General features: G+C 35.0%; 1 protein-coding gene across 3 annotated transcripts in view; it reads left to right on the plus strand.

The window, feature by feature from the left end:
- The window catches only part of YWHAE (tyrosine 3-monooxygenase/tryptophan 5-monooxygenase activation protein epsilon), a 42,448-nt gene extending 29,271 nt beyond the window's left edge, over positions 1–13,177 (plus strand). For 2 of the 3 annotated variants that reach the window (XM_036906221.2, XM_036906224.2), the window contains 5 exons: positions 2,230–2,429; positions 4,955–5,061; positions 5,726–5,932; positions 7,686–7,822; positions 12,229–13,177. In XM_036906221.2, coding sequence (XP_036762116.1) covers positions 2,230–2,429; positions 4,955–5,061; positions 5,726–5,932; positions 7,686–7,822; positions 12,229–12,281 — 704 coding nt within the window. In that variant the 3' untranslated portion in view covers positions 12,282–13,177. Of the gene's footprint in view, positions 1–2,229; positions 2,430–4,954; positions 5,062–5,725; positions 5,933–7,685; positions 7,823–10,573; positions 10,621–12,228 lie in introns of all 3 variants that reach the window. The other variant, XM_036906222.2, reaches the window with a different exon arrangement.
- Positions 13,178–13,393: the final 216 nt, after the last annotated feature.

Below are 13,393 nucleotides of genomic sequence, written 5' to 3' on the forward strand. Positions count from 1 at the left end.
TTCTAAAACAGATTTTGGTGATGGTTGCACAATTCTGTGAATATGCTAGAAGTGACTGAATTGTACATTTTAAATGGGTGAATTGTATGTGAAATACGGATCAGGAAAGCAGTTATTTTAATAAAAGCATATAACTGCTGTTTCTGTAGTTAAACCACAGTCTTTGTGCTTTATCTTCTGATTTTCTAAATTGAATCTGGGATGGTAGAATACCGTTGAGTGTTTTATATATATTCCTCCCTCACACTGTAAAAATATTGAATGTTCATTGTTGAAAAAATTTAAAGCATAGGGAAGTGAAGAAAATCTAAGCATCTGGGATAGTATTGAGAGGTAAATGATTGTTAAAATTTTGGTGGTATTAGATAGTTGTGTTTGAGTGTTTCCATGTGTAATGTTGCGCAGAGTCCTGTAATTTAAAAGAATGAATGGTCTTTTCATTGTAGCTAAGTTACTTTATTGCTTTGTCGGGACCAGTTTAGAAAATGAATTAATGGTTAACTTCTGGGATGTTTTTTAAGCTTGAAATACCCTCTTACAAGGTTCACTGCCCTTAAATTTAGCATTTTTTCCACAACTGGTTTAAAATAAAGTTTCAAATTAATCAACCATCTTTATTACCATGCACCTAATACTTACTGTTTCAGAATCACATTTAAAAAATAGCTTTACTGAGGTATAATTTATAAATATGCTATTTCTATGTTATAATTCAGTAACTTCTGATAAATGTATTCAGTTGTGTAACCACCACAGTGGAACAATTCTATAACCCCCCAAATTTGCTATGTGCTCCTTTGCACAGAAGTCCCTCAGTTGTCTTCTATACCTTAGTAACCATTTACCTTCTGTTTTTATAGTTCTGTGTTTTCTGTAACTTGACGTAAGTGGAATCATACGGTCTTTTTTTGTCTGGCTTTTTTCAGTTAGCGTGATGTTTTTGAAATTCAGCCATGTTACTTGTATCATATTGGGTTTTTTTTGTACTTACTCTTCCATTGTATAGTGGACATTGTAGTTGTTTTCACCTTGTGGTTATTACTCATAGAGTCGCTGTGAAAGTTTGTGTGAATATCTTCATGAAGATGCATTTTTTTCTTCCCTTGGGTAATATAATACCTAGGAGTGGAATTGGTGAGTGTTAGGGTGTTTTATGTATAAGAACTAATAGCTTTCTAAAGACCGTACCATCTTACTGTTTCTATTAACTTCCTGAATACTCTGAAAAGATAATTTTTTGAAACAGACATTTTCCTGGGATTATGCACAATTTAACCATTAAGCACTATTTGGTAACGTCACTGTCTGCATCATACCTTCAGAGGTGTGATAAACTTTTAAGAGTGTTACTAATATGTTAAGTGAACTTGTTAAAGTGCATGTTCTTGGGTCTCAACCAAAGGAGGAATCAGTAAAGTTGGAGAATTACATGGTAATATGGCATTTAGTCTTTTCTAAAAGTGTAGTTTTCATTAATATAATTCAGTTAGTGTTGATTGAGCTGTTTTTGGGTTCTTGGATTTCATTCACATGCGTTGTATTACCTATTTTTTCCTATACCTGGTGGGATCTCTCAAGGTTTATCTGGGCCCCTTTCATTGCTCGCCACCTAGTGGTTACAAACAGGAACCATCAAAAGTTTTGCTAGCGAGAGAATTCATAGAAGGTAGGTAGTGTAGTACCTTTCTAAAGGAGGAATGATGGAAAGCGTTCAGACAGCTTTGGTTTGTGTTTGTGATTAACTAAATGCTTGGTATAAGTTTGCTGTATGAATGAACTCCCTTTCTTCCCATGACTTTTTTTGTAAATATAATTTACTTATTTGTGAAATAATTCATTTGTAAGAAAATACATTTTAGAGCCTGTAAATTTTTAATTTGTCTTAAATTGCCAACTCAATTCTTTTTATTTGGAAACGGGTAGGTGTATGTTCCTATTCCCTTATTAATATGAGAGATGCATCCAAACCATACTAAATTATACTAGGTATTAGTAAAGTTCTGATTCTATAAGCTTATGTTCCAGATTCTCTTATTCTAGGCACTTCCTTCCTTTGCATGTTTTAAGTGTTTTACTCATACTAGTTTTGATAGTTGTAAAGTTAATTTTGTTAGAATTCTTAATTTCTATTTTAGATTAGCTTGAGAGAAAAAGGACCTATTATGAAGGGATGTGTTACAAAAACCAAAACTTAATTTTATAAGGTCTGGTTTTGCTTTTCATTTATAGAAATGGTGGAATCAATGAAGAAAGTAGCAGGGATGGATGTGGAGTTGACAGTGGAAGAAAGAAACCTCCTATCTGTTGCTTATAAAAATGTGATTGGAGCTAGAAGAGCTTCCTGGAGAATAATCAGCAGCATTGAACAGAAAGAAGAAAACAAGGGAGGAGAAGACAAACTAAAAATGATTCGGGAATATCGGCAAATGGTAAGATTGTCATATCCTAGATATCTTTAAAGAAAGATGCTTTAGGGCTTGGACATTTTAGATCATAGCCAAATCATGTATTTTAATGGCTTTGCACCTTTTACTTGGATTAGGAATTAGAAGCTATACAATATTTCAGGACAGAGTTGAACTTTTTTCCCTGGAAGCTGCAAAGGGTGTGGTGGTCACTTGTGACCACCTCACAAGTACAGAACTGATTTATTTTTACTGCAAAGTACTTAATTGAGTGAGTGAAATTACCATTCAGTGCGATTCAACAAATATTTGTGTGCTTTTTGCATACCACACAATTTTCTAGGTGCTGTGGGTGCAAAGATGAGACATGTACAGTCTACTATTGTTGTAGACAGTCTAGTCATTGCTTTTTTTAATACAATAGAAAATACCAGAGGATGTTAGACAATGTTTCAAAAAGTTAGTTTTACATAATATGTGTGTGTGTGTGTGTATACACATGTGATTTTTTTTTTTTTAATGTGGGTTTTAATGGAAACTTTGATAGCCATTGATCTAGTGCAGTGGTTCTCAACCAGAAATGATTCTTTGCATCTCCGTGGACATTGGCAATGCCTGGAGACATTTTTGGTTGTCACAGTTTGGAGGATGCTCTTGGCGTCTAGTGGGTAGAGAGACAGGGATACTGCTAAACACCCTATTACACATAGGACAGTCCCTCACAGAATTATCTATCCCAGATTGTCAGTAGTGCTACTGTTGAGAAACTGATCTGGTGGAAGAGAGAAACATATAAACACACTTAAAAGTACAGTTAGGGAAATGACAGAAGTGGGCACAATGCAGCATGGAGAGAGAGAGAATTTGGTAGGGGGAGGGAAAGGGAAAAACTGCATCTATTGACTACCTCCCAATTATTCTGGGCACTGTGTTCTGCATTGGAGAGGTATTTATAATACAAATAATTGTGCAAGATAATATATTTAATCTTTAATCCTGTACAGGGTAAGATTAGATATTACATCTTATATTTGGGAAATGTGAGGTTCTGAGTGATAAAAGTAACACACCAGGGGTCACATACAATATGGTGAGCTGTGTCAGTGTGACCATTATCTATCCTCAAATATGTTGGAACAGAGAATATGGATTATCAGTGGACAAATTTGGTGTTTCAGAGGGATGAGGAAATGAGAAATCTGAAAGTGCTGAAGAGAGAAAAGTCTGTTAGGTTGTGGAATTTGTTTTAAGTAGGAAAGGAAGGAATTGGAGCAAAGAGCGGGACTGATAAATTGCTGGAAGATAAAAGATTCAAGAGGCTGGAGGTCTTCCTGTGTCCTTAAGTAGGCATGGTAGAAGTAAAGGAAGTTAGTCCATTAGGGAACTACTAGAATCTAAGACTTCTATGATAGATTAGCACAGTTTTAGGGGTATTGACAAGTGAAGGTCATGGATTTCAGAGCGAGTGCTTAAGTGTCCAGTGTACTGAAAGGAAAATCTTGTGATACTAGGAATTGGAGAGGTAGGCTGTAGATACTCAGGGAATGTGGATGAAGAAGGGCCTGTGGAGATCTCTGATGACAGAAATTGAGAAATTAGAACATAGAAGATGAGCTTCCAAGGTGATGAGGGGTTTGAAATAATAGGTGAGTAATCATGGAGTCTGTGGGGAGCTGAGAGAATTCAGAAATCATCATTCTCCTATTAGTAGTTAATACTCAGAAAGTCACAAGGGAAGTAGTTTATTTAGGAAAAAAATAGTTTTATTTAGGATCATGACAAGATTATAGGAGAAAGGAGAGTGGGAGAACTATTTATAATGGAAAGAAGGTTCCAGAGGGCATAAGAAAAACTTGGGAAAGTTCAGCAGGGTCACCATAAATTAATAGAAAATGGAGAGTATGAGTGCTTGTCTTGAATTTTTGGCAAGATAAATTAAGATGAGTGGCAATATTTACTGTGGTATACAAATCTTTAGTGTCATAGCTGCCATAACTGATGTCTACCACTAAAGTGATTGGCTGTTGAGCATAGTAATTGTTAGGAATGTGAGCACTGGTGGCAGAATGCATAAACTTGAAGTTTTATTCAAGTTTTATCCCTTAAAAACTGACCTTAGGTGTGCATCCTTGCCTGGGCTTAAATCCTAGCTCTATCCCTTTTAAGTTTTTAATTTGGTGATCTTTGGTCAAATACTGGAATCTTTGTTTTCTCCTGTAAATGGAGATAGTAGTTGCTACTCATTAAAGAAACTAACATAAGTGCATAGCACTTATTAGCAAGTGGTAATCAGTGTTACTCTCAGTTTTGTATCTGAACTATGAATTTTTTTTTTTAAGCAGTTACTAGCATGTAGAAAAAAATAATTTCTATAGTAACCTGGAGCCAACTTTTGTCTGTGTTTGTATCAGGAGAGGTAAAAGGGGTTTTGGAAAGAAATGTATGTATTCTGTTTAAGGTGGTTATTTTCCTCAAAACCAGAGGCATTGAATGTGTGATAATTCATATAATTTCTTAGACTTACACAGTTTTTGACTTTATTTTTTCAGGTTGAGACTGAGCTAAAGTTAATCTGTTGTGATATTCTGGATGTACTGGACAAACACCTCATTCCAGCAGCTAACACTGGCGAGTCCAAGGTTTTCTATTATAAAATGTAGGTTCTATATTAGAAGGGAAAATGTCAGATTAAATGTTTGCCCTCTTAGAATCATCACTTTTTGTGTATGTTTTCAGTTTCTATCTAAGAAGAGTTGTTAAATGTTGAAATAATAGTTAAGTGGGAGGAGTGATTCTGAGAACTTAAGTTTTGAATACTCATTTGCAAGTTCACTGCTAATGAACAATTAATACTGTTTTTGCATTGAAGTTCGTCAGACTATTAGCTGTAAAAATGTTCTAAGTTTTGCTTTATCTGGTTGGTTTCATTTGCTTGTACTGGGCTCTGCCCAGATACAGCAATGCCATTGCATAGTTCAGTCTTAACATTTTATTTAGAAGTTTTATTTCATGATTAACGAAACTGTTGTGCCATTTTTTGGAACCACTTTTCATATTTAATTCTAGTCTATCAGGGGATGTCTTTTTTTTTTTTTTTTTTTGAGGCTTTTCAGTTAACTTCTCTAGGATTTTGCTTATATATGGCAATAAGAACTCAGAAGAGAAAAAACTAGTCAATATTTTTGAAATAGACTTTTAAATTATTGGAAGTATACCTGCTTTTAACTATATTTTTGTCACATTTTATATGTATTTTTAAGTTTATTTTCATCTAAAGAGCATTATTCCTAATTCTGTTTTTTTGGTTTTGTTTTGTTTAGGAAAGGGGACTACCACAGGTATCTGGCTGAATTTGCCACAGGAAATGACAGGAAGGAGGCTGCAGAGAATAGTCTAGTGGCTTATAAAGCTGCTAGTGATATTGCAATGACAGAACTTCCACCAACGCATCCCATTCGCTTAGGTCTTGCTCTCAATTTTTCTGTATTCTACTATGAAATCCTTAATTCCCCTGACCGTGCTTGCAGGTAAGTTGTGGAAGAGAACAAAATTCTCACTGAAAGTTAGAAAGGTTACAAAGGAGAACTTGTTTTTCTGTCTTGTTTCCTGGGACTGCTTTTGTAGGCTTGGCCATGTAATACAGAATTCTTTCTCGGCTTTTAATGAAACTGCTTTTGAAAGACCTATCTCAGTACACCAGGATGGCACTTAGGAAAATTATGTTGATGAGGTAAAACTCAGTTGGTAGGTTGAAAGGAATCTTTAGCTTGTTTGGAGAGTGGGAGAAAGGGAGTGAGAGTAGTTAAAATAGAATTGTCTTCGTTTTTGTATATTAGCTCTCATCCTTTGTTAGATGTATTTTTAATATAGTTCCTCCCTTAGTGTACATATCATTTTGTATTTTCTGTTTTAATGTAAAGTTTTCCATCTCATAGATGGTTAGGCTATTTTCATGTTTATACTTCAGATTATTCCCACTTTTTGATATGGATACAAATTTAAGAAATACCTTTATATACATAGTAGTTTCTTTTTAAAAATTAAGGTAAAACATAACATGAAATTTATCATTCTAACCATTAAGTGTATAATTTAATGGCATTTAGTCTGTGCACAATACCATGTGACTGTCATCACTGTATTTCTAAAGCCTTTTCATTACCTTGAAACTAACCACAAAGCAATACATCTCCATATTCTCTTCTTCCCCAGCTCCTGATAAATCTCTGCTTTCAGTCTTCATGAATTTGCCTATTTTAAGTATCTCATATAATCGAAATAATGTATTTGTCCTTTGTAACTTCAGTGTGCTTGAGTATATAGGAATCAGATATTCCATGATGGGAGATTGACCTGATGTAAGGTGGATTCATTTGAATGCAAAACCAATATTAAACCATCTAAAAAATTCTGAATTGCTAGTTGAATTTGTCCAGATAAAGGTCTTAAGTGAAGAAGCTATAGCTGTGTGTTTAGCTGAAAATACTGGTTGAATCTTGCATTATAATTTTCCAGTCTGGTTGCCCCACACATAGATAGCTTCAATTTTAGTCATCTTTGTGCCTTTGCTTATGCATTTGCTCTTTTCTTGCCTGTCAAATTTGACTTCCCCATTTGCTTCCTCTTGAGCTTCTGAAGTGTTTTCTCCAGAATTTCATTCTTCTTTTATAATATTTATGTGTCAGTTTTCTATTCCTAGGTGTTTTTGTCTTTTCCCCTCTTTTCTGTTTCCCCACCAGTGTCCAGCATCACTTGGTGTGCAAAGTACTCAGTAAATATGAATTTTATTTCTTTTAAATTGCAGTAAATGGCTTGCTTGTATGCTCATTTTCCTTAAGTTCTGTGTTGTCTTTTATTTTGCTTCCTTGCTTCCATTAACATGAAATTCTATTGAATTAAACTGAGATATTGTCCACATTTTTCTCTTTTTGCCCTAAAGCTTTATTAAGAGTTGTGGACTAGAACTTGACAGTACCTTTATTATGCATATATTTTGGTGGTGGTTTAGGATGGAATTTAGCCTATATATTCTGTATACTGATAGACTTGTTGAGAAAGCATTATTCAAAAGTGGTGATCCAAAAGTTGCTACAATACAAATTAAATAGAAGGTTAATTTTCATCAAATACATCTGCTTTTCCTTTATTCCAGTGTCTAAACCCAGGTATTTGGTGGTGTAATTACATACTATGGGATAACTGAATAAAAGATTGGTGGTGTAATTTGTCATTTCTGATTGTTTTTGACTTCATTTTTGTAATTAATATAAATACTTGCAGGTTGGCAAAAGCAGCTTTTGATGATGCAATTGCAGAACTGGATACGCTGAGTGAAGAAAGCTATAAGGACTCTACACTTATCATGCAGTTGTTACGTGATAATCTGACACTATGGACTTCAGACATGCAGGGTGATGGTAAGAAAACAAGTTACATGTGTCTACTTCAGTTATCTAAGCTACAGTTTAGACTTAACAGCCTATCTTCCATACTACCAAGTTTTAATTACTACCTTTAGGAAATATCAAAGTACAGTCTTCCATTTTGGGCTGTAAGATGATAAAGGAAAAGACCTGTTTGGAAAAGGAGATCATTTTTTAATATTAAAGTTTTAAAAGTGTTACCTCTAAATAACAAATTTGCTAAACTTAGTTTACCTCTGATCTCACAGTTTATTTTGAAATGTGGAGGGAGAGGAAGCAGTTCATTTTATCTTCTTCAGATTTAATTTAGGGGTCTAAGTTTAATTGTGTTTGAATGTCATGATCGCTTGTTTGGCTGAGTGGCTATCCTCAGGTTAAAACTAGATGGTGTCCGTAGATATTTATGAAGCATCTTCTCTGTGTGGAAATTTTTTCACATAGGAACCGATTTGCCCTCTGGATTCTGGAGAACAAATGAAATGTCCTGCCCTTAAGTCCTTATTTAAAAGATCTGGTGGAGTGGAGTCTCTGTTCTAATTTTTTTAGAGTTTTTAGTTGTGAAGAGTTACTAGAGTATTTTAGAAAACTTAATCTTGTGGTGGTGGTTTGGTGCTTGCTTAATCTTTATTCTAAGTGTAAAAGCCCAAATATATCACATAGGTTGATATTAATATAAGATGATTTTATTCTGCCCATTTCCAAAGAATCTTTTATATCCACATTAGATCATTGAAGAGGTTGGAGGACAAAACTAGTGTGATGTGACCATGAAGGTTTTATGGTTGGTAGTAGTGTTTATGGGGAGTGGGAAGGGTGTTGTCATTTTTAGCTGTATATCCTTCAAGAATATATTACCCAGACTGAAGCATATGTTGCACTGCTTGAGGCTCGCACGTTTCTTTTGGTCAGACCAATGTGCTGCACTGTGTTTATGGAGGCATGCTTTCTAAAGGTGCCTCTGAAAATGGGTATCGGCATATATGTTATCAGTTTACTTTCTCTGCAAGGAGAGTCAGATTTTGACTTAATCTATAGTTCTAACATGAGATTAAGGTGAATCAGCTTCTAAAGTTCACTAGTTCTTATGAAGCATTTAGATATTTGACTAAGATTGGCTTGAGCTGTGTGTCACATGTGACATACTTGCACACTTTTCCAACAAAGCCAGATGGAGCCAACAGATTACTTTCTGGCACAGCACTTCAGGCAACTACTACCAGTGCTGTGGGCTCAAAACCAACTTAACATCCCTGAACTAATGACTTCAGGTTCCTTCTAGATAAAAAATTAGATTGTATTCTAACAGTAACTACTAAAAATGGCCAAATAGCTGTGGACTCTTCACAGTTACCCCTGGCTCAGAGAAGACTAATAAATCTCACTGCCTGTTTGTGGGTATAAAAGGAAAGCATGTAGAGAGTTTGGTAAGTGGTATTTGACCTAAGTAGTAAGTAAGCTAAATCCCTCTGACTTCTGGGGATATTTTTTTGAGCCTAAAAATAACAGAAGGTGACCTGCACTGAAATAAATCTTTTTTAAACATTTGATGCCAGCTCTTACAACTATATGTGCTGGGTTACAAAATTAAATAGTATTAAACTGTATTTTCTAGTGCTACTCTCGTTCATTGTCACTGATAACCAACAGTTGATTATTGAAGTTGACTGTTTACATTGCTCCATTTTTTGTGTAGAACCAAAGATACTCTTTTTTTCTTGATTACTGAGCATTTGTGAAATGGGTTGTTTTAAAATAGGGTATCTACTTTCAGCTACTTATGTTTTCGTAGTTGGGAAGGTTCTTTTTACAAAGACGTTTTATTACATTTTAACATAGGTTTCTCTTTAATCCTACACGTTTTTAAAGAAATACAGTAAATCCATTTGGTTCAGTTCCTTATCACCTTGTTAATTGAACAGTTGATTAAATTTGGTTGAGTAACTAATTTTCATTTAAGAGTTTTGCCTTTACAGTAAAAATTCAAGTAGTTAAATTTTGACCATGTAAAATTAACAAATTATATAAATTTATAAATTGTGGGTACTAGGAAATTACTCACCTGTTTTACAAAAGGCATAGTATCCCATGCTTTATAATTTGGCCCTGTGGCCTAGAGTCAGTCAGTGCTGAGTGTACAAGAATGGAATAGGCAGTTCGCCATTACTTGGATTTAGTTTAAGGATTAGTTAGTTAGATGGTTTTCTCCTTTTTAACTAACTGAAAATAGTGTCAAAAATTTGAATTGAGGGTTTCTGAAGGAAGAAATGAATGTGGTTCATAAGCTTTTACTTACACACTTCTTTGTTTTTTAAGTGTAAAATATGTTAATGTCTGTCTGAGTGTGTTGAATGTTATCTTTTAATCACCACTTTTTATCATCAAGTGATTTCAGTCCTTTTGTCTTAACCTGTTGTCAGAGGACTATTTTATACACAGGTCTGGAGGGAAATGTGTGTCTTTGTCCGTTCCCCTTCTCTCCTGAATCTAGAAACAGTAGGCAAAGAAATACATATCCAGGGAAACCTTTTTTCCCTTCTGTATGCCTTTTAAGAGGATATTATTTAATCCTCTTAAAGGTAAAAGGGACAGATTATTTTTTAGAGTAAAATTTATTTAAAGTAAAAAGACCAAAATCTGATTCCCCTAATTCATTAATGTTTTCCTTTGTCCTGCTCTCTTGATTTATTTTTCTTGTAATGTTGCTTTCACATGATTGTTCTCCCTCCCTTTCTCCTTGCAATATAGATTCCTAAAGGAAAATCCAACTCTTCCTTTCCTAAAAACTCTACTTTGTAAGTCATTATCATGGCACAGTGAATTCTGCTTTTAGTTTTGGTTCTTCACTAATCAATCATGCCTGCGTGTCATCATCCTCTTGCTTACAAAACTGCCTGTTCTACATTCCAGGATGCAAAACCTAAGATGTTTATGATCTGCTACCCTTGCCTACTTGGAGTTGGGTGTGACTTGACTTGGCAGTATTTTAATGCCAAAGTTACTTGGGACTTTTGGCAAATCTAATGGTTGCTATGAGTGAATTAGAGTGTGCTCCTTTGTATGTTAATCATATTTTGGCAATGTATTGCTGTTAAAAATGAGGTGAATGTTTCTGTCATTTCCCAAGTTTGAATACATTATTGTTTTTTTGGGAACAATTGGGTGGTCCATCTTTTCTTTCCTCAGCAAGTGGTTATTTTTGTCTTTCTTTGCATGTCTTTTTCTATATATGAGTCAAAAATCTTCATGTAACTTAAGTGCTTTTTTGGAGTTCACACGTCAAATGCTTTTATCACAAAAATGTTTAAATGACTAAAAAACTGTCTTTACTTAACCCTTGTTGCCATGACAGCATTTATCATTTATCATATCAAAGTCAAAAGACTGTTTAAACGTATTCCTCAGGATAAATGCTCTATGTCTGTAGGCAGTGTCATTGTCCGTCCTAATTTAGCAAAAACAGTATGAATGGATGGATTGTCTGAACTGTCATATTATGATTGATGAATAAATTGATATTTTGGTTATTTTGATTGAAACTAGTAGCTGTAGGAATTGTAACTGGTTTGTTAAAGCTTAAAGTACAAAAGAACATACTTTCACTTTTTTTTAAAAGTAAAAGCCTGCATGCTTTATTATGGCTGACTTATTAATGCTTATTAATAGGTAGATAACCCCTGAGTGACTAGGCTGGCTTTCTGTTGCATGTCGTAGTGCAGTTGAAACCCTTAAGGCTAATCATGTTCAAAGGGAGAAGAAAAATGGCATGAGAGAACTGGTCCAAATGCCCTTCTTTAATAACCTCATTGGTCTGGTTTACTTTGAGCATGCTGTTTCACTCTGAATTGGGAAATCTGGGTTTTGGTTTCATGTGGCTGGCCAAGATATAAAATGTAAAAATAAAAGCAGAACTTTCCCTCTAAAACTGTAGAACAACTTTGGAGCATTTTGCCACTCAGTTCTCTTTATTGAAGCATTTCTGATAAGAGCTTATGTGGGTGAATTTGATTTTGCAAAAAATGGTAAAATACTCCTGATTCTTAAAGAGGTGAGGTTATTGAAAAAGAGTATTTTGACCCAAGATACACATGAAAGCTTGAAAACCATTTTAATAATATGGTTATGTTGGCTGTGTACTTTAAGAGCTTATCTTAGCATAAAAATAACTTACTTTTACTGTGCATTAGTTTTTTTATTTTGACTATTGACCATTCAGGACTTTGATCCAGCAGCACTTCCCGGCTTAGGCATTTCAGATGTCAAGGGTGGTAGAAGCCCTTTGCTTGTCTGTGTTTAATACCAGTAATAGCAAATATAGGGAGTCTTTTATGCTTGGAATGATGCCTTTGACTACAACAGCCACTTTAGTTGGTATGAGATAATTAACTCATTATTCTTCACAGGTGAAGAGCAGAACAAAGAAGCGCTGCAGGATGTGGAAGATGAGAATCAGTGAGACAAAAGCCAACAAGAGAAACCATCTCTGACCACCCCACTCCTTCCCATCCCGCCCTCTTGGAAATTCCCCCATTGTCACTGAGAACCACCAAATCTGACTTTTACATGTGGTCTCAGAATTTAGGTTCCTGCCCTGTTGGTTTTTTTTTTTTTTTTTTAAACAGTTTTCAAAAAGTTCTTAAAGGCAAGAGTGAATTTCTGTGGATTTTACTGGTCCCAGCTTTTAGGTTCTTTAAGACACTAACAGGACTGCATAGAGGCTTTTTCAGCATTACTGTATTGTTTCCTGCCAGATGTGGCAAGGTCACCATTAGAAATGGAAATACATTCGAAAGCCGTTAGACTTCTAGGTGATGCAAGCATCTAAGAGAGGTTGTTATCACATTACAGAGGCATTGTGGTATCATTTTTCCTTTCTTAATTGTTTAAATCGAATTTTATACCAATGTTTAAAGTTAATTGGGTGTTAGCTTGAGGTGGTTAAAGGTTGGGGAGTTTGTTGTAATGGTTTTGCTGTAAAAAGTATTTCAAACTCTGCTGGAATGTTGCTGAAAAGCGTGGTGCTGGTAACAGTTCAACAATCCGTGGCTGCTCATTCTTGCCTACTTTTACTCTCCCTCTGAAGCAGGTTAGCATTGAAGGTGATATGGAAAAGCCTGCATGCGTGTTCAATTCTTTGTTTCTTCTCCTTCCCTCTCCCCCTGGGCCCCTCCTTTCCCTCCTTCGCTCGCTCAACCTCTTTTGTTCAGTATGTGTAACTTGAAGCTAATTTGTACTACTGGATATCTGACTGGAGCCACAGATACAGAATCTGTATTGTTCTTACTGAAACACAGCATGGAATTAACATTAAACTTAAATAAAACAAACCTAAATTAAAAATGCCAAATATTATCACGCCTCCATCCTTTATCTTTCTAAAATAAAATATCTAGTCCGAACACATTGATGGTATTGTTTGCCTGAATGTGAAAAGATACCTTTCCTTTTTTCCCCCATAAATTAACATGTGTTTCCTAAGGCTGTTGCATACATTTGAAGGACAATTACCTGTAACCTGGTTGTGAAAAACACTAAGCAATCCAAGTCAAGTCAATTCATTACCAATCC

The sequence above is a fragment of the Manis pentadactyla genome, chromosome 4 (genome assembly GCF_030020395.1).
Source record: "Manis pentadactyla isolate mManPen7 chromosome 4, mManPen7.hap1, whole genome shotgun sequence".
Taxonomy (NCBI): Eukaryota; Metazoa; Chordata; class Mammalia; order Pholidota; family Manidae; genus Manis; species Manis pentadactyla.